The 20,273-nt window shown below is 38.6% G+C and overlaps 2 protein-coding genes across 2 annotated transcripts in view; one reads left to right on the forward strand and one right to left on the reverse strand.

Annotated features, from left to right (window-relative positions):
• Positions 1-20,273, reverse strand: part of htr1fa (5-hydroxytryptamine (serotonin) receptor 1Fa) — a 52,617-nt gene that overhangs the window by 7,168 nt on the left and 25,176 nt on the right. The gene's annotated exons all lie outside the window — the stretch shown is intronic.
• LOC135782616 (uncharacterized) lies at positions 8,174-13,690 on the forward strand. Its single transcript, XM_065293002.2, has 9 exons — positions 8,174-8,449; positions 8,612-8,771; positions 8,916-9,109; positions 9,353-9,545; positions 9,629-10,380; positions 10,487-10,604; positions 10,857-11,081; positions 11,496-11,666; positions 12,525-13,690. Exons 1-9 carry the CDS (start codon positions 8,183-8,185, stop codon positions 13,277-13,279), a joined length of 2,835 nt encoding a protein of 944 aa, XP_065149074.1. The 5' UTR covers positions 8,174-8,182; the 3' UTR covers positions 13,280-13,690.

The following is a 20,273-nucleotide window of genomic DNA, read 5'->3' on the forward strand; positions in this document are numbered from 1 at the left end:
AGGTCATGGGTTTAATTCAAGGTATGACACATACAGATTGAAAGAAAATGCATAGCTTGAATGCACTGTAAGTCACTTTGGATAAAGGCGTCTGCCTAATGCATGCCGGATGGGTTGGGTATCGAGAACCGGTTCTATTTCAGAACCGGTAAAAAAAACAACAACCAGGGAATCGATATGATGCACGATTCCTGACGAACAGCTCTTAATCTCAAAATGTAATTATGTACTACAGTATGTAACTATTAGGTACATATATGTAAACATTTAGTATATGCACCTTTGAGATACTAATATGTATTTTTGAGGTACTTTGGGCTCAGTATGTACCTCTGAGGTACTAAAATGAAATCCTTAGGTGAAAAACTGTACTTTTTGAAAGGGTACAGCCCCAGTGACAGAAAAGGTACAGTTTTGTACCTTTATTTCTTACAGTGTATGAAATTATTTGCTTATTTAAAAAAATATTTTAAAACATAACAAAAGTAATGTTATGTGCAAACACATCACAAACTGTGCTAAACATTAAAGGGGCGGTGAATTTGTTGATTTTATTGTTTTTTACTGTTGTCTGATGTCTACTTATGATGTTCGCGTGGTTTTTACATTCAAAAACATCAAAAGCAATAAGTTATATGCTATTTTGTAACATGGATTAGTGGCTGTCTGGAGAAAAGCTTCGTTTGAAGAGGTGGGCCGCATTGAAGACCTGGACGTAAACATCCACTGCTATGATTGGACAGCTTCATTCCCCGTCATTACATATGGGGAAATGTTTAAAAAACATTAATGTGTAAAAATAGCAGCCGAACACAAATATGTTTGACCCACAAAAGATTCTAGGTGCTAAAGATGATACAAAGTAATGACAATCCGTATAGTAAAGTAGAAACAAAACTTTAAACTAGACGTGACTAAATTACCGTATACAACACAGTAAGCGCGCATCAGAATCTGAACTGCGGCTGATAAATCCTTATCCATAACTTTGTATATTTCTATTGTGCTTGTGAGGTTGCTCTTAGATACACGTAACGTTACATACCACAGATATATGATAAAAAAGCTTTGTTGAGTGTTGGACCGTTCAAACGCAACTTGCCTAAAATTACCGTATACAACACAGTAAGCGGGCATCAGAATCTAAATCACGGCTGGTAAGTCCTTCCTTATCACTAACTTTGTATATTTCTACCGTTATATTACAGTCGTATTGTTAAGTGTTGTACCTTTATTAATAGTTAATAGTCTTTAAAGACATGTTTACTGATTGTTGAGACACACGTGTGTCACGTGAAGCTGTGTGCGGGGCTAGAAGTGGTTGTTGTATTTGGATTCGGGGAGGTGCTTCTATTCTACTTTGACGTCATATTTCTCCAAATTCCACACTTGGCTGTAATACTGGCTCGGTGCCAAAAACTGTTATATTTCAGTAGCACGGACGTTTTCAGTTCTGAAATTTGCAGGATGTTCATTTAACTATGATGACCTCTTATATAGCAAATTATCAAGTTAAAATTGAGTATTTGATTCACCGCTCCTTTAATAAATAAGCAGTTTATGTCCTAGGCTATACAGTATATATTCTGTACTGTAATCTCATTTTTGTAATAATATATAGTAGCAGAATAAATAAAGCAGCTAAATCAGCATATTTTTATCAGCATAATATGTTGTTTTTGAATAATTATTGTATTTATTGTTCATTGTCAGTTTCTATGAAAGGTTTTACTGGATGGATGTGTGGATACAGTTAATAGATGCACGTGCCCCACATACACATTCAGTTCTTGTGCGTGTATGATGGTTAAAACAAATGTTTTGTAGACATTTGCGTTTGTACCAGCTATTATGGCAACCCCTTAACTGCACAAGTTATGCCTGTCTTCCTGGATTTCATAATAAGCATTAAAATGCCAGTCAAAACACAGACTCGTATCCCTCGCAATAGGACTAGCATTAGGTGTAGTGGCTCACCGGAAGATAGCTCAAAGATAGCGGCGCCCGCATTTACGTCAAGAATAAGGTGGATAGAATTTTTTTTCCTGGAAGGCATTTTGTAAAAAACACAAAAACAATGCTGACAGGGAATGAGTTAACTCTTTCCCCGCCATTGACGAGATATCTCGTCAATTAAGAGAAAACGCTTCCCCGCCAATGACGAGATTTTCCGTCTTTCCGCAATACCGCTATTATCCACCAGGTAGCGCCCTTCCGCAACTTTTTAAAACCGGAAGTATTGCCCTATGGCAAGCGGCTGCATGTCCGTGTCTGTTTTAAAGATCGCTCTGAATGGGATCTCTATGAAAAGTCCGTCATAAAAATGGAATTATCTCTGCTTTTTGCTCAAAATATGGTGTTTTTGCAAAAACCTACCCATATTCAAAAGCTGATTGCAAAAGAACCACTAAAGGTAGGATGAAACGGTTTTTTTTGTTTGAAAGCAGAGGGTCTGTTCTTTCATGTATGTTTATATATTTAAAGAAAAACATTTTCTGGAAGGCATTAAACTTTGGTGAAAATCATGAAAAACGCTGGCGCTGGCTGGCAACTTTTTTTAAAAATGCTGGCGGTGAAAGAGTTAAATAGCTTACATTGACCAGACTACATCCCACTGAAGAGAAAATGTTTCAGATTGAGCATGTGAAATGACTCGGGAGCTCACTTTTCTTTCCTGTGTGTTTAGTGTCGTCAACATTTCAGAACATCACTTTCCCAGTAAATTGGCTCAAAAATATACAAAATATACAAAGACGGCAGCATGCTGATATACTAATACAACTGAATGGTGAATGCTAATGGATAACTTTGTCAGACATCTTTGATCTTTGGTATTAGGGGAGCAAATCTTCTTACCCAAGTAATATTTTATTCAATACAAATGTGGAATATTTTCGTTGTGTTTGAGAGAAATGTCGTAAATTTAAAAGAAGACTAGCATATTGATGTCTATATATGCATTTATAGTCATAAAATGTCGCATTTTATTTAATAGTGCCTTTCGGATAAAAACCTATATAAATACTGTATATAATTCCTTTGTTTACATAACCCATATTTTTTTGTTGTGGTATTGTTTTATTTGTCCTTCCACCTTTCAATTCCAGCTCTTTTTCTACATCTGTATATATGTGTGTAAATCGACAGTCTAAACCTGCGCCACTGTGCTCCTAACGTCAGATTTCCTTAGCATCTGCTCTTCACGGCTACACCTCACACTCTCTTAGTAGCTTTTGCATAGAGATTCTCTTGGGGTTGTCAGAAATAATACAAAAAGGTGTGTGACTTCTTTGAACAATTTTGCAATATTTATAGTGGAACTTCTTGAAAATTCTTACTAGTTCAAAAAGACTTTATCATTATCCCTGAAATATACAGCTACACCTCTAGTTCACCTCCAGGAGTTGCTACACAAACTAAGAGCAAAGTGGACAACTGTTCAATTATTCATCATGTTGATTCAGAAGGCATAATGGAGAACAAGAAGCACTTGTCAATTTCTATTACACAAGTAGGATAAGAGCAGATTCCTATTAAAAAGCCTTTGATTAGTTTGAATTAATAACCACAATGACATGGATGATTAAAAATAATGTAATGGAATGCAAAATTGTACAGTAAGGATGAATTAAAATGCAACACGGCAACGCTCTCTCACAATATTTTTTTATGAGAATTGTATGATTTCGCACAATTAACTTCGTATGAATTGATACGAATTAGCCAACTCGTAAAAGATGTAATATGTTATATGAAAATATGATTTCTTGTGAGATCAGGTTGAAAACCCACAATAAAAATATCTCAAATTAAAACTATAGCGCTCTTGAATATACACTCACCTAAAGGATTATTAGGAACACCTGTTTAATTTCTCATTAATGCAATTATCTAATCAACCAATCATATGGCAGTTGCTTCAATGCATTTAGGGGTGTGGTCCTGGTCAAGACAATCTCCTGAATTCCAAACTGAATGTCAGAATGGGAAAGAAAGGTGATTTAAGCAATTTTGAGAGTGGCAGGGTTGTTGGTGCCAGACGGGCTGGTCTGAGTATTTTACAATCTGATCGGTTAGGGACCGTTCGGTATTTATGGAAGGGGCCACCGGAGGAAAATAGGGGAGGGTCATGTCTTTTTTTTCTTTGTTGAGGGGAGGGTCATCCAACTTTTTTTTAGTCTATGGGGAGGGTCACTCAACTTTAAAATTCATGAAAACATCAAAATTTCAAAAAAGTGTTTTATTCAGTGAATATTTTCTATGTAGCTCCACGAAGCTCCCTCAGTCCCCCCCTCCATCGTTAGCAAATGGGAGTGACCCAACACAAATCGCACAATCCCCCAACCCATGATGCGCAACACCTGACCCCACCCCAACAATCACAGGTAGACTAACTGTGAACAATGAGCTAGCTCTTATGAATTAGCGTTATTTCAAAATGGATCACAACCATCTGAGGACGAAAGTACGGACCAGTAGCTGGAAGCACAAAAACTTAAGGGTTTCACTCCAGACGCTGTCGGGTGAGGAAACGTTAAAAAAACTAGATTTTATAGATAAATTTGGTGATCCAAAATTACGGGGAGTTCAGAGAGTGTTGGAGGAGTTGCTGGTGTCAACGTTGCTCAATGATAACAAGCCATGTGGTGTACTGCACATGGATTTTGCCTTCGAACTGTTTGCGTCATTATTCGATAGACAAACAGTCGAAAAAGAATGGTTCCGGGACTGCATACTGAATCCCGAATATGGAATACCTGTTTTAATATATAATCGAACGGGCAAGCAGTGGATTATATTGAACGACGGGTCGGCGTCAATGGAAAACATTTTCATGGAACTTGTCAAAGACGAGGAAGAAAAACATGACCAAGACAACGAGGACGTCAATACTGAAACGGTACGTAACATACAGTTTGGTTTTGAGCTAACTATGCATGTGTTTTATTGAGGTTTCTGGTAACGTTAACGTTGCGACTAAATCACAGTATCACAGAAGAGTAGCTGCTAGGCCTATTCCACACAGCCTAACATCGTACAAAAACATTTTAAGAGGCAGAACTGCGGCTGATTCAGTGTTTTCGGAGAGAGAGAGAGAGAGAGAGAGACAGAGAAACAGAGAGAGAGAGAGAGAGAGAGAGAGAGACAGAGAAACAGAGAGAGAGAGAGACAGAGAAACAGAGAGAGAGAGAGAGAGACAGAGAAACAGAGAGAAAGAGAGAGAGAGAGAGAGAGAGAGAGAGAGAGAGAGAACAGAGAGAGAGAGAGAGAGAGAGAGACAGAGACAGACAGACAGAGAAATATATATATCTCTATATATATATCTCTCTATATATATCTCTATATATATATCTCTCTATATATATATATCTCTATATATATATATCTCTATATATATATATCTCTATATATATATCTCTATATATATATCTCTATATATATATCTCTATATATATATCTCTATATATATATCTCTATAATATATATATATATGACATATAGAGAGATGAGATATAGAGAGATATAAAGTGAGAGACACCAATATCCAGAAACCTATATATGGATGACGTATACAGCCTCAGTTTTCATATATGATGTGATCAGTGGGGTGAAGAATCAGTCATTTCTTTGAACAAATCCTTAAATGTATCCATGTATATAAAACTGTTGTCAGATCACATTATTTTCATTTTAAGATGATTAAAAAGTGTGTGTTGTGTCCGAGAGATACTTGTGTGTATTTTATTTCACATCCAAACTGACATGTTCCTACAATATTAACATAAAACAGATACAGTTCGTTTTCCCTCCTTTCATGCCCTGTCTGTGTTGACACATCTGCACAGTTTTTCCTCTGCATTTAGTATAAAAGCAGCTCAGCAAATACAAAATAAAACACTTTTTCTATGCATAACCACATCATGAAATTGTTTCTAGAAATTCAAAACGTGATAGAAATGAGTGACACTGTGTGCTATTAAATCAGTGTACCGGTTTGACATCTGTAAAGACAGCCTATTACAACGTGTTACACTGCATACAATACCCAAAATTGACATTATTTTTTTCCACTAGATACACCGGCTTATTGAATCAATGACCAATGAATATGATCGATGGGTTGCCACTGCTCTGTTAGTCTGTGCTCAGTGGCGGATTTAGCAAATTGGGGGCCCTAGGCGAAGTTATTTTTTACTCCAAAATGAAGATGGAAAGCAGAGGTCACACAAAGTGCAGCACTACACAAACCAATAGAGAATAAGTCAATGGGGCAAAAACAGCCACGAACAGTAAATGAGGGAGAAATAATTTAAATCTGATGCTGCACAAAAACTAGCAATGCATCAAAGCCAATGTTGTTACTAATCTTTCACATACCCAAGACTGTGTTAAAAGGTTTTAAAAAATCCAGTCTACAATCACTTTATATTAAAACTATGTTTTCTTTGATGTTTTCTTCACAAACATAACAAAAGGGTTGTGAATTTTACCACAGTGTATTGCTGAGTTTTTGAAAAATGTCAAAGCATTTTCCCAAAATATGTGTCAACATAAGATTTTTTCACCAAAAATCATTCCATATGCTGAAGGTTGTGGCCAAATTAAGACTCAACAGCACCCCATAGTGGACGAAAACATCCCCAACATAACATCAGCAGGGCTCCAGACTAACATTTGAGAGAGGTTGCACTTGCCTCAATTTGGTGGCACCAGTCACTGGGTGGTGAAAAACAAAAAATAAACACTAAAACTAAGTCCAAACATGTTTAATGCATTAATAATTCATTAAAACCTAAGTCCAAACAAGTTTAATGCATTAACAAATTAATTACAAATACAAATAATTGTATACTTTATATACATATTTTTTTTTTTACTTTACCATACTTATTATTTTTAACATATATTTGCCTTATTGTAAACCATTAAACTTACAATCAACTTTTTATTACTTTGTTGTAAAAGCTTTAGGCTACTTTAACACAGACTTGAGTAAAGAAACGACATTCTTGTGCTGTAATCACTACAAAATGTCTCCATGCACTCTGAAGATATCATTTGGCCAGGACTTGTAATCTAAGGTACTGAGCACAATGTATTACGTTTTTTCTGACTTCTAGCGTGAATACGCAGTGTACAGCGCTATTTTTAGGCTTTCATTGATTAAACTAAAGCAGCTGATCTCCGCCTCTTTTATTAGTGTCATTTTGCGAGCGTGTGGAGGTTGTGGGGAGATTATTTCATCAACTGTGCTGAAATATCAGAGAAAGCTCTTACATACACATAAAAAAACACTGTGCAGCATTGTTAATTACAACACCGGACTCTGACATCACATAATATTAGTTCGCGTTATTTTAAACCCGTCATTTCTCCCGAAAACGAAAGCAGACGCTCTCGCCCGCAGTCTCCATAGACCACCCCTCAAAACAATCAGGGCAGAAGCGGTCGAAAGTGGACAAAAGAGACGGGTTTGGAGAGGTGATATGCACCTGAGCTGATAGAAAGGCGGGGGAGCGGGCAGCAACAGGAAGAGTGACTGAATGCTTCGCAGACGTAATCGCCTGCGCATTATATTAATATAATTGTATTTAAATTTCACAGTCCAGCCAGTGCGACATTTAATAAAAAAATAGTCATAGGCAGGGAAAATACTCGCAAAATGCGACTATTTACTCGCAGTCTGGAGCCCTGTAGGGTTACAATAGTTTTTTTCTGTAGTAACATTATTTACTTCACCACAAAATTATTTGTATCAGTGTAGGGCTATTACTAGCCGGTTGACTTACCAAAGCCCCATTTTCGCGTTTATATTTGTCTTTAAGTCTCTGTTCATGTACTTTCCCAGTCCCGTGTCACTTTGTGTTTATCTTTCGCGCCGCAGCACGCACCGTTATGGACTAGTCCATTTCATTGTGAAAGAAAGGGGTGTTAGTGTTTAGTGACAGAACATGAACTGGACATTTTAACTACTATTTCAAAGTTTCAACGTATTTCTTAAGAATATTAATACAATTTACAATGCTTTTGAAGTGTTCGTGATGATAAGGGTTTTATTTATTTATGTAGGCTATTTATTAGGTTGGTTGGGGGCCCCCCTAATTTGACCGCTGGTGGGGGGCCCCAGGCGGCCGCCTACCTATGCCTCTATGGTAAGACCGCCTCTGTCTGTGCTGGAAAAATGCATGGTATGACTACCATGAGAGCGAGACAACTCTTGCAAGATCTCGAGGAACGACTGGACAAGTGGGAGGCCAGCAAATCAGCTGCAGAGGTCTTTGTCTCCCAGAGGCTTGATCACCGCATAGAGAACCTGGAGGCCAGGGTTAAAGCTTTGACGGAGCAGATACAAGTAGCTTCCATAAGATGGACTCCAGAAAGGGTTGGTGATCTAGAGAATGAGAGGAGCATTCTGCAGGAGTCATTAGAGAATGTGAAAAAACTGAAAGTGAGTAGCCTACTACTTCAGAAACATTTAAAGTGGAATAATCAGCACCATTTCATAATGATGCCTGTTGAGTGTAATGTGTTGCTGTTCACTACAGCTTAAAGTTGATGCTATTTAATACCTGTTGTGGTATTAAGCATTTGTACTATTTTTCCATTACAGGCAGCTGAGACACCGTACACCAGACAGTGTTTGAAACAAGCTGTGAAAAGGAAGGCAGACCAGATTGCGGAAGATGAACGCATTAAGAAGAGGGCACGAGGCGCGGGTCACAAAACCATGATGGATGAGGAGGATGAGAAGTGGTTGGCTAAGTGTATAGGTAAGTAAATTTAAATGCATATGTGTTTTCTTTAATAAATGTAAACCCTTAACATTATACTGTTTTTATAGTGAACTATGGCTATTGAAAGCTAGTAATGGAACACTTGGCAACCAGGATTTTTGTATTCTCTGCTATTTTCAGAGGACAAAACTACAGTTCATGGTCGTCGGCATGAAAGCGTACTCTACACCCATCATAGAGTGAAGTCCCGGGATCTGCTGAAACTGGCAAACTACAGAAGGCTGAGACTAGGTCTGCCGTTGATTCGTGCTGTGTCCACAGTGAATAGCAGAGCAAGAGCAAGACGTCTGAAATCCCTTCAGAGCAGGAGACATGTAGGTCTCAATATACATTTCTAGGGCTTTATTATGTGCTCATTTGACTGTTTCCAGCAAGTCAGTGTGTATAGGTGACTGACTGTATGTATGTTTATGTGGGTTAGCACATGTGATGTTTGAGTACTGAAAACTTAAATTGATTTAAATTGGTGTATGTCAGTATTTTTCTTTAAACTATGTAATGGTTAATTCTTTACAGATAAATATGATAGTATATTTTTGTTTTAATGTTTTCTTCAGAAGGGTTTAGGACTCTGGTGCTCAAAGAAACCTCCAAAAACAGAGGAAAGAGATAACGAATGCACGCACCATCAGAGGAAACACGTTTCTCTTGCCAAAGAGCATCTGTTTGGAGTGGAGGCTGGAGAAAGGAGAAAGTTTGCTGTGGCCATCAGCATGGATGACAAGGCTTACCTTCGGCCTGGAACCTCAGGTTTGTTGCCATGTTGAAACGATATTAATAATGTGCACCATTGTAAATGGGTTGGTGAATCACACAACTATTTATATTTTCAGAGGGATTTCATGGGTCAAGAAGACAATCGGTTCTCCAACCCACAGATGATCAGGCTGCAAAAAGGCTACCAGTTCATGATTTCCCAGAGCCTTCCATGTACATCACACCCTCTGCTTTCCGTCTGCTCAAGAAAGAACCTTCTCAATTTGAAGCCACTACCTTGGTATCTTCAGATGATTCCAGTATGGCAGTAGTCCACCCAAAGGCCTACATCGGGACTCATGGGACAACTTGGGCCTCCAATTATATGCGTCTCAGGAGGGAGTTCCCGGATGATTTTGAGGTTCCTGGTACAGCGGTCCTTAAGGATGTGAGAAAGCTCTTCTGTCGGACCAGAGATGCCACAAAATACTTCCTTGACACCGCAATGGAAGCTGATGTAAAGTGTGTTACAGAGGGACCAGACTGCCCTTTCCGCTCATACACTAACCTGCAATTGAAGTCATTCAAACAGCAACTGGAACAAGGCACACAGGACTGGTTTCAAGTCAAAGACTCTCTGTCTGCTGCTTACGTAGCATTAGGGAGTGAGGTCATTAGTCAGGTATCTGGTGTTGTGACTGCAGTTGAGAATGCTGTAGCGACACTGGCTTCCAGTTCAAAAAAGAATGTGTGGGACTGCTACAAGCCATTAATTAAGGCCTGTCAAGATTTGCTGAAACATCTGGATATCACCCCAATGCCCATGGTTTGTCCACAGATCATTGAGCTGACAGATGCTGGACCTGGAGTTGGTGTTTCAAATTTTGAGGTATGTTTTTTTTTTTAAGTCAACAGACTACAGAAATATTTATTTCATGTTTTCTCTGTCTGAAAATGTGCTCAGTACAAATATTGACAGTTTGAAAGTCTTTCAGGTACGTTTCAGAGCAGCAGAAAAAATCCGGATTCATTCAACGGACCTATTGTGTCGAATTCACAGAGCTCGGGAGGATTCTGGGCAAAATGAAGCTGAAAGGCTGAATGCTTGCCTGGGTAAATGTGCAATAGTCATATCCTACAAAACTCATTTCATCCTGATGGACCTTTCAAGAAACAGAAACTTGTTGTCTTTACTCAGCCAGCCCTTCACAAATTTCCTTTACAAACAGTTCATGCTCCCTGAGACCAAGGGGAAATTCATTGTTTGTGGATGAAAAGAGGCGTAGTGGGCAGAGAAGGGTAGAGGGAATAAAAGTACATTTGTGAGTGAACATTGGCTAATTATCTTTTAATTGTTCATTTCAGGTGAAGCGATATGTGATGGAGGTACAATCCAGTGGCAGATCTTTTCTGAGACCCATGGCTTAACAGAAACTGAGATATCCACAATGACCAGATTAGTCCTTGAGGATCATGCACAGAAGATGATGGAAAACAATGCTTGGGCTGTGGCAGAAGAAGTCAGACTCAGAATTGACCAGTCACCTGCCCCAGCAGGATTTACCAGAGCGTTAACTGTGGAAAAAACAGGTATGGGGTTCATTAATTCCAATTTCTGCAATTTCTTCCAAAAGGAAAATAAACCTTTGAGGTATACTGCGCTTCAACCTTGATTCACAGATGAGTTTGGTGCTCACTATTGAGCAATAAAGTAATAATAGCTCAAACAGTAGAGCATTGGTGTTTGTAACGCCAAGGTCATGGGTTCAATTCCCAGGGAAAGGAAGAACGATAAGAACGTAAAAAAGTGTACATTGAAATGCAGTGTAAGTCGCTTTGGATAAAAGCATCTGCCAAATGCGTAAATGTAAATCCTGTGCTTTTCAGCTCACTGACTTCCAAAGTAAAAGTCTGGGGCACTCTGCAACAATCTGCTATTCATTCATGCCCCAGATGTATTGACTGTGAGAAGTAAATGACCAATATGTGTGTACATCTTTTCAGAACTACAGTTCTTCTACAACCGTGAGTTTCTACAGCGGTACATGACAAGTGGCAAGACCCAGAGATCATCTGTTCCAGGCCATAATTACTTTCAGAAGATAGAAAGCTTCATTGACAGACATTTTGAGATTGGTGAACTGTACATGGAGTTCCTCAAGGGAAGTTGCAAAGGTGAGTTTACTGCATTTGATATGGCTGAATGTTGCCATTCCATTGTTAAGGGACCAGAAGTGGCAGTTTATTTACTGCCAAATGCATATCTAACATTGCAACTAGAAACCAACTAGAAAAGGCATATTTTGGAACGTCTATATTGTCATAATGAAAATAGATTGTTAAATCTGACCCACGTCTATGTGCTGCAGCATCTTCCAATCCCTGTCTCTTGTTTGCTATCACTTTCTCTCGCACTATTTACAATCTTGGAGGAAAAATCTATTTGTTTTTAACTCTTTCCCCGCCAGCATTTTTTAAAGTTGCCAGCCAGCGCCAGCATATTTCATGATTTTCACAAAAGTTTAATACCTTCCAGAAAATGTTCTTCTTTAAATATATAAACATACAATATATCCAATTAAAGAACAGACCCTCTGCTTTCAAACAAAAACATTTCATCCTACCTTGCTTAGTTCTTTTGTAATCTCCTCTCAAATATGGGTAGGTTTCTTCAAAAACACCAAATTTTGAGCAAAAAGCTGAGATAATTCCATTTTTATGAAGGACTTTTGATAGAGAACCAATTCAGAGTGATCTTTAAAACATACACTGAGCTCTTTCTCTCACGTGAGGCGTTACTGCCGGGTTGTAGAAGTTGCGGAAGATTGCCTGGTGGATAATAGCGGTATTGCGGAAATGCTCGTCAATTAAGAGAAAACGCTTCCCTGCCAATGACGAGATGACAAAGATTTATTTTACATCTTAAAAAGGTCTTGTGGAATGTCCCCTTTAAGTCAGATGGAAAACACACAGTAGGACATGAGTTTTGTAAAGAGAATGTTATACTGACATTTGCTTTTCCCCAATCCTCAGGGTCAGGGTCTCTCTGTGACTTCTGCTCTTCAAATCCCCTCTCTGGACCACCAATTACAAGGATCCCTAAACCTTATCCAGACCACCAACAACTGCCAGCTCTAAAGTACTGCCCTTACAACAGAACCCCAGTTGATGGTCGACTGCCAGATGACTTTCAACCGCGTGCTCAACTCAAGAAAGCTGTTTTACACAGGGATGTCCAGCTAGACAATCCAATTTCCATCTCAGAATTTGCCCAGAAGTATGTGGTCGATGAGCGTTGTGTACGTGAATATGTGCAGCACATAAAACGTATGGACTTGATGAAAGCCAAGCGATCTGCTGAAATAGATGACAGAAAAGTGCAGTCAAATGCTAAAAAATATGATGACTATGACTGGAAGGAACTATACAGGCAGGGTCAGTTATCCAAACTGCGTGTTTCAGACTTGGACAAGTATTTGTCCAAACATGGTTTGCAGCAGACTTGCAGGAAGAGCATCAAGCTAGAGATGGTGGGAGCTCACATTGGCAAAACTGTGTGTTCAAGTGTGCTTTGTGATCTTGCAGCTCTTCCAACCGATGACCCGGCCTCAGACACTGAGTCAGAGTTAGACTTATCTAGTGACGAGAGTGAAGATGATGTAGTTTTAGAGGTTGGTGACAGTGATGCTGCTGATGTTGACCGTGATGTTGGAGAAAATGAGCCAAATGTATCAAGATTTGGTAGACTGCGGCAGAAAGTAGTGAACAAAGATTATATCTTCTTCTAAGGTTTTTTTTGAGACTTCTTATAACGCCCTCAATTTAAAAAAAATGATGTTATATTTAGGGTGCTCTAAGCGATCTTGCACATTTTTTAGGCCAAAACATTTTTTTCCACATACCGGAAACATCTCCTCACTATCACAAAACATAACAGACTGTTCCAGCCAATAACTGACAAGAATGATGTGGGGTGGGGTTTGGAGAGTTATTGTGCGGATGAGAAGGGGGAGGGTCTAGCTAGCTAACAAGAGGTTACGCCAACCAAGATAGCATGGAGCACCTTTGAAGAATTGTGCACTAATGTTGTATTGTACGTACCTGCTGTGTTTGTCAACACATTTGTCTTTTTGTCTCTCTTTCTACAGATTTTTCCCAGACATGCATAACCTCTTAATAAAACTATATGTTTTACTGCACTGCTGTTTCCCAACAGTTATTTGAGCTGTATGAGATATTTAACACTTGCTGAGTATTAATGTTTGTAGGCTATTTTTGCTTCATTTTTACAAGACTGTGTAAACCAGAACATGTGTCCCCATCTGCACTGTCCCTATACATTCACAAACTAAAACATATTTGTACAGTAGATAAAAGCCTGCTAGGTTCTGGCAGAATATGTGTAAGCTTATGGAGGAGCAATGGTACTCTTTGTTATTTTTTCATTGTGAAGCCAGGCTTTCCATCTCTGATTACCAGATGTATAGACATAAGGAGCGGACCATATTTATGGCATACAAAGAAATTCTCATGCTGTCACAAGTCTCACAACAGAAAGTGATGAGGGCTCTTACACAACTAAAGGATAAAGCATACAGATGCATGACATCTGGATTTAATTAACCATTTGTGCAAAAAGGTGACCGGTGAACAAAAGAACACTTTGTCTGTTAGACCATCTTCATTTTAAATATCACAAAAAGATACATTTAATAACAATGAACATTGCTTTGGGTTCTTCTGGTTACCCTCTCATTTTGTCAACTCTAAATATAAAGTGCAGCACTGTAAACAGTGTATCATTCAAATGAACAAGAAAACAACTGCTGAAACATGACAACTTGAATTCAGAGTGCTTTGATTAACTGTTCTACTTCCTCTGCAAAGCAACCTACTGAAAGTAGGTGGGATAATTCTACAGTGCTCTCTGCATTCTCAAATACCTCTCTGTCCAGTTCTGCCATACCAAGCTGTGGCAAGCCTGTAGCAGAGGGAGCATACATGTTCCGGTGAGTCTGGCCCCCAAGGCTGCGGAAAAGAGCTGCAGCCCTTTCAAAGAAGGGGCAGTCTTCAGACTCGCACTCTCCTATACATGTTGCATGGTAACTGAGATGTGCCACCTGGTAGCCTTGTCTACCTGTCTTGCTGAGGTTGGCCAGGATCATGTCATGAGCTTCTGTAGTGATGTTCAACCTTTTCAGCAGACTGTAGAGGAGAGTGCCTTGCTGGTGGTTCAGCGCAGCCACAGCGCCTACGTTCACCTGCTGAACACCAGGGTCAGACGCTTCCGGAAAAATGGCCTTGATCAATATCTTTTCCTGTTTCTCCCTCCGCAGAGCCTTCTTCCTCTCTGCCTTCTTCTTGGCTTGCTTTTTCATTCTTTTCTCTCGAGATGGATCCCTGTCATCAGAGCTGAAGAAGGTCTTGAGTCTCTGCAGTGCAGCCTCCAACCTTGACCGGTCAGTTTCGGCACAGGAAATCAGGCTCGTCATTCTGGCCTTGGCTTGGATATTGTATGCATGCTTGCTTTCTTGCCCTGCTTTTAGTCTTATCCCATCCTGTCTGAATAGTGAATTGTCATGAACCTGAATATGCTGTCTGTCATCTTTTATTTCTGATATAATTCTGTCTATTTTGCCTAAATTATTGTCACAGGTGACCAAGTCATGCCTAGACTTAATCTTGAAGTCAGTTTTAAGGAAGCGGCCCCCAGCAGCAGGATTAATTCCTCTGATGAACGAGAGTCTGCTCTCATGTTTATCTAGTTTTTCTACTATTTCAAAAGCTCGATTGCGTTCAATGATGAAATCCTTTTTGAAAACCTTGTCATCAGGAACAGGATATGAAGCTTCGTAAAAGGCTGGCAGGATCTCGTTGTTAAAACAGGTCTTTGCTGCCTTGGGGTGGGGAAGCCATCCCAAAGATAGCTTCCTCTTTTCAGAAAGCTGTGAAAAGAATTGACAAAATTATTTAAATTATCTAAAAACTCTTTTTTATTGCCTTTTTGGGTAACAGCAATACAGCATTTCTTGTTATATTCTACATTCTATATAATCCCAATGTTTGCAGGAAACAGGAAACCAAATGAGGGATTTTTGAAATTGTTACATTGTCACAATGAAAAAGTATTCATGTCCATATTCAACAGGACGCTCAGTCATCGTAAAACTAGTCCAGTTGCCATATAGCAACAGAGCATAGGCCGCATAGCTTTTTTGAAAATGAACATTCCATGTGGGCACTTTACATGCACTACTGTAGAGTTTTAAAAATCAATATTCTATGAACAGAACTTTTTATGGACATAGCACTGGTGCTACAGAGGATGAAAGTTTAGTGGCACAGGCCAAACATTTGTAGCACAGGGCTATATGGCAAAAATATCACATCGCAATAGTTTTCAGGAAAATCCCAATTCATGATTTTATAAGATTCTTTTTCAAGTGACTGAGCAAGGCAGCCAAAATAATTTTCCTATTTTAAAAAACAAAATGTATTGGTTACAAAATATATAATACATTTATGGCAGACATTGTGAAGATAAAAAATCTCTGTCATTATATTTTATCTTTGTATTAAAAATAGGAACAAGATACACAACATAATATACAAATAAAAACTTTTTTTATCTTTTTTGTTTTTTTCAGCTACAGGAGATGTATTTAACAGTAGCATTCATGAAAGAAATATATGAACAATATAAATAATGCGCTATATACACATCACTGTATAAATTACAGAACCAATAGCTTTATTTGAGAATGCAACAAACGGTGCCACCTTTCATCACTACTGTATCAGTATCATCACTGACATGAAGCTGGAATGTACAATGTAGCTGCTAGCTCAAATATTTTAAAGCTTTAAACCAACAGCAGAAACACTAGGACCACAAATCATGTCAAATGTAGAAAATTAATACCTGGTCGAATTTCTGGCAACTTTCAAATTTCTGACCCAACTCGGTGTCTGGGACTTGAAGGTGGTGTACTGGTGTGCATCCACAGTAGCTGCATGCATTTCCCTGTGCTGGCAGGTCATAATCCTCGCATTCTTCACACTTGAGGCACCTACCCCTCTGCACACCACGTTTATCCTTCATTTCTTTTAAAATAGTAAAATAAAGGCCTCGCGCTGTGGGTTTCGAGTGGTGAGACTACGCGCGACCCGGTTGAGTTGTGAGAATTAAAAAATGGGTAGAGTGATTAATTTTTTTTTTTATAGTATTGATAATATTATTAAACACTGAATAGAATTACACTGAAAAATCTTTTAAATACATGCAAAATAAATACTCCATATGTCACATGACCCACGTACACCATGCTGCATACTCCGATACAGTAGGTGGCGGTATGCGCCATAAAACGAAGAAGACGAAGAAGAAGAAGACCCACGTACAACGCATCTACACGTAAAAAGTTTGAGAAGCAGCAAATAGCGAATGTACGTAGCCAAGTCTTCAGATATCTTTTCGGTCCCGGTGATTTGAAATTGTTGCGCAAACGACAACATTTTCAAGACATTTGAGAAGGAAGGAGTGGATCCAAGCTCGCACATTTACGCTCGTCTGAGAAACAGAGTTTTGGATAATGTTCAGCTTCGGCACTCGGCAGCTTTTAAAGGTAATAGCTGCTATTAAGTTACCTATAATGCTAAAATATACAATGACTGTGGAAGCCTATTGACGAGTCTAGCAACCAACTGTGTTGAATATGTTATACCCACTGTGCTTTGTTGAATGGTCTCAATGTTGTTATATTTCATGTGAACATAACGACAACGTTAGATGAGTAGTAACTGCAGGAAGTTTGGCTTTATATTGTGTTTCCGCAACAATGCTAGTGAGTAAATCTACTGAAATGGCCACCATATGAGTGTGATGTGTAAACGTATATGCAGAGGTTTGTCGTTTGTCATAGTTGTAAAAACAATGGCTTCTGAACATCTTTGCCAAGCGCGAAGCAGTACAGGGCGGGGGGGGGGGGGGTCATGCATTTTTTCACAGTCATTTTGGAGGGTCACAGAAAAATTTATAGCAGGCGAAGGGAGGGTCATGTCTTTTTTGTCAACAGATCTCAAAACTCCTCCGGCGGCCCCTCAAATAAATAACGAACAGTCCCTTACTGGAATTTTCACGCACAACCATTTCTAGGGATTACAAAGAATGGTGTGAAAAGGGAAAAACATCCAGTGTGCGCCAGTCCTGTGGGCGAAAATGCCTTGTTGATGCTAGAGGTCAGAGGAGAATGACCGACTGATTCAAGCTGATAGAAGAGCAACTTTGACTGAAATAACCTTTTGTTACAACTGAGGTATGCAGCAAAGCATTTGTGAAGCCACAACACACACAACCTTGAGGCGGATGAGCAGAAGACCCCACCGGGTACCACTCATCTCCACTACAAATAGGAAAAAGAGGCTACAATTTGCACAAGCTCACCAAAATTGGACAGTAGTAGACTGGAAAAATGTTGCCTGGTCTGACGAGTCTCAATTTCTGTTGAAACATTCAGATGGTAGAGTCAGAATTTGATGTAAACAGAATGAGAACATGGATCCATCATGCCTTGTTACCACTGTGCAGGCTGGTACAGTAGTGGTGGTGTAATGGTGTGGGGGATGTTTTTTTGGCACACTTTAGACCCCTTAGTGCCAATTGGGCTTCGTTTAAATGCCACGGCCTACCTGAGCATTGTTTCTGACCATGTCCATCCCTTTATGACCACCATGTACCCATCCTCTCATGGCTACTTCCAGCAAGATAATGCACTATGTCACAAAGCTCCACAGTCATCAGATCTCAACCCAAAAGAGCATCTTTGGGATGTGGTGGAACGGGAGCTTCATGCCCTGGATGTGCATCCCACAAATCTCCATCAACTGCAAGATCCTATCCTATCAATATGAGGCAACATTTCTAAAAAATGCTTTCAGCACCTTGTTGAATCAATGCTACGTAGAATTAAGGCAGTTCTGAAGGCAAAAGGGGGTCGAACACAGTATTAGTATGGTGTTCCTAATAATCCTTTAGGTGAGTGTAAGTTATCTGAACACAAACTATATTAAGCCTAATAAACATTTTTTATCCTGTGCAAATTTGATCAAATATGACTTTTCATCTCACATTTCTATTATGCAAGTCCATATTTATCAACTAAAGAAACTATCTCTGATTAATGTTTATCTCTCTGACAATGCGTGCATTAAAAATATTTGGATACTTCAATTTATATGTTTCATTGATTAGGTAACAAAATATTAAACCAAGGGTTTTTTTCAAGTCAAATGTTGTAAGAATCTGTGAGGTTTTCAACATTTCTTGTTGCACAACCATAGCATACAGTATACTGCAAAAAAAAAAAAAGAAGAAGAAGACATTTGACAAAAAATGGTTCCTAGCTGTCACTGGGGCAGAAGCATTTAAAAAGTACATCGCCTAAAGAGTTCAGATTAGTACCTCAGAGGTATACACCAGTACCGAGTGTATACAATGGCAAGCATTGTTTGACCATTTGTTTTGACAGTATACACGGTTAATGCTTTTGTATGGTTACACTTCTAGGACATCTGTATGAACTTTAGGACTACAGACTTCAAAGAGTCATTAAAAATCCCTTTGAGACTGGTTGGTTGAAGGTAAATGCAAAAACAAGTCAGCATGTTGTTTGTAATGCCACTTCGTTTGATATTTGATGTTATCTAATGCAATACAATGCATACTTTAATAAAGTTATATCTATATCTTTAACAAAGCTTAAGCTATGATAGCCTAAATATATATATTTTCTACTTTAGAAAATATTTTTTACCAAGAACATTCAGAAAATAATTGCTTTCACTGATAAGTTTTGCACTGAACACAACATCTTCATTGTTAAAAGAGAAAGAAAAAAATATGCAAAGAAAAACACAGAACAATGCTCAGGCATAAACAACCTCTGTAAATTATCGGTGCATTTTTCATTTAAATATTCAGTGCAGTGAAAAGACAAATACATTACATAACAACTTCCAGAGAAACTACATAGCAAACAAGTATTGAGTGTTTCACAAAGTAGTTCCTTTTTAGCCTCCATCAAAGTTTATTCAAATATATAAAAAAATCTAAAATCTGAAATATGGCGACGATACAACACGTTAATGTCTAAGCATTACAGAAAGATCTCATATACAGTGCCTATAGTAGAGGGATGGAAAATGACATGGTTGATGAGAGTGCTTCCTCTTCACAGCAGGTACTAATGAAAAAGATAACAGTGCCACTTTACTTAATGTAACAAGTGATGTCAACACAGCCAGGGTGACGGGATTGCAAATAATTACAATGAAGTGTATGAATGAGAACTGGAAATAAATTCCAAAAAGCCACAGAAAGAAGACGGTTAAATATCAGGTAAAAGTCGGTATGCATTTGCAGTAATTGCTTGCTCGTTCTCTCCTGTATTTTTCTTTAAAGCTATTATTTTATGTGGATAACACAGAATCCATGTGGACTGTTAAAACAACTGTAAAATCAGCACTTATAATGATAACAGTGTGTCTGAATCTATTCTAATGAATGCCTAATAGGAAACTCACATTGTTTTACAAACACAAAGCTTCAAGGACAAACGAGTCATTCTACAACAATGGTTTAAGATGCTTTCTCACACACTCCTTCACAATTATCTCAAGATTCTTGAACTTTAAAAGAACATTTCTGTGTCACAAAAGCTTCTTTGTGGTGATAAAGGTTCTTTGGATTATAAAAATGTAAGAAAGAAATGATTCTTCAAAGAA

Source organism: Paramisgurnus dabryanus, chromosome 15 (genome assembly GCF_030506205.2).
Source record: "Paramisgurnus dabryanus chromosome 15, PD_genome_1.1, whole genome shotgun sequence".
In the NCBI taxonomy this organism is placed as follows: domain Eukaryota; kingdom Metazoa; phylum Chordata; class Actinopteri; order Cypriniformes; family Cobitidae; genus Paramisgurnus; species Paramisgurnus dabryanus.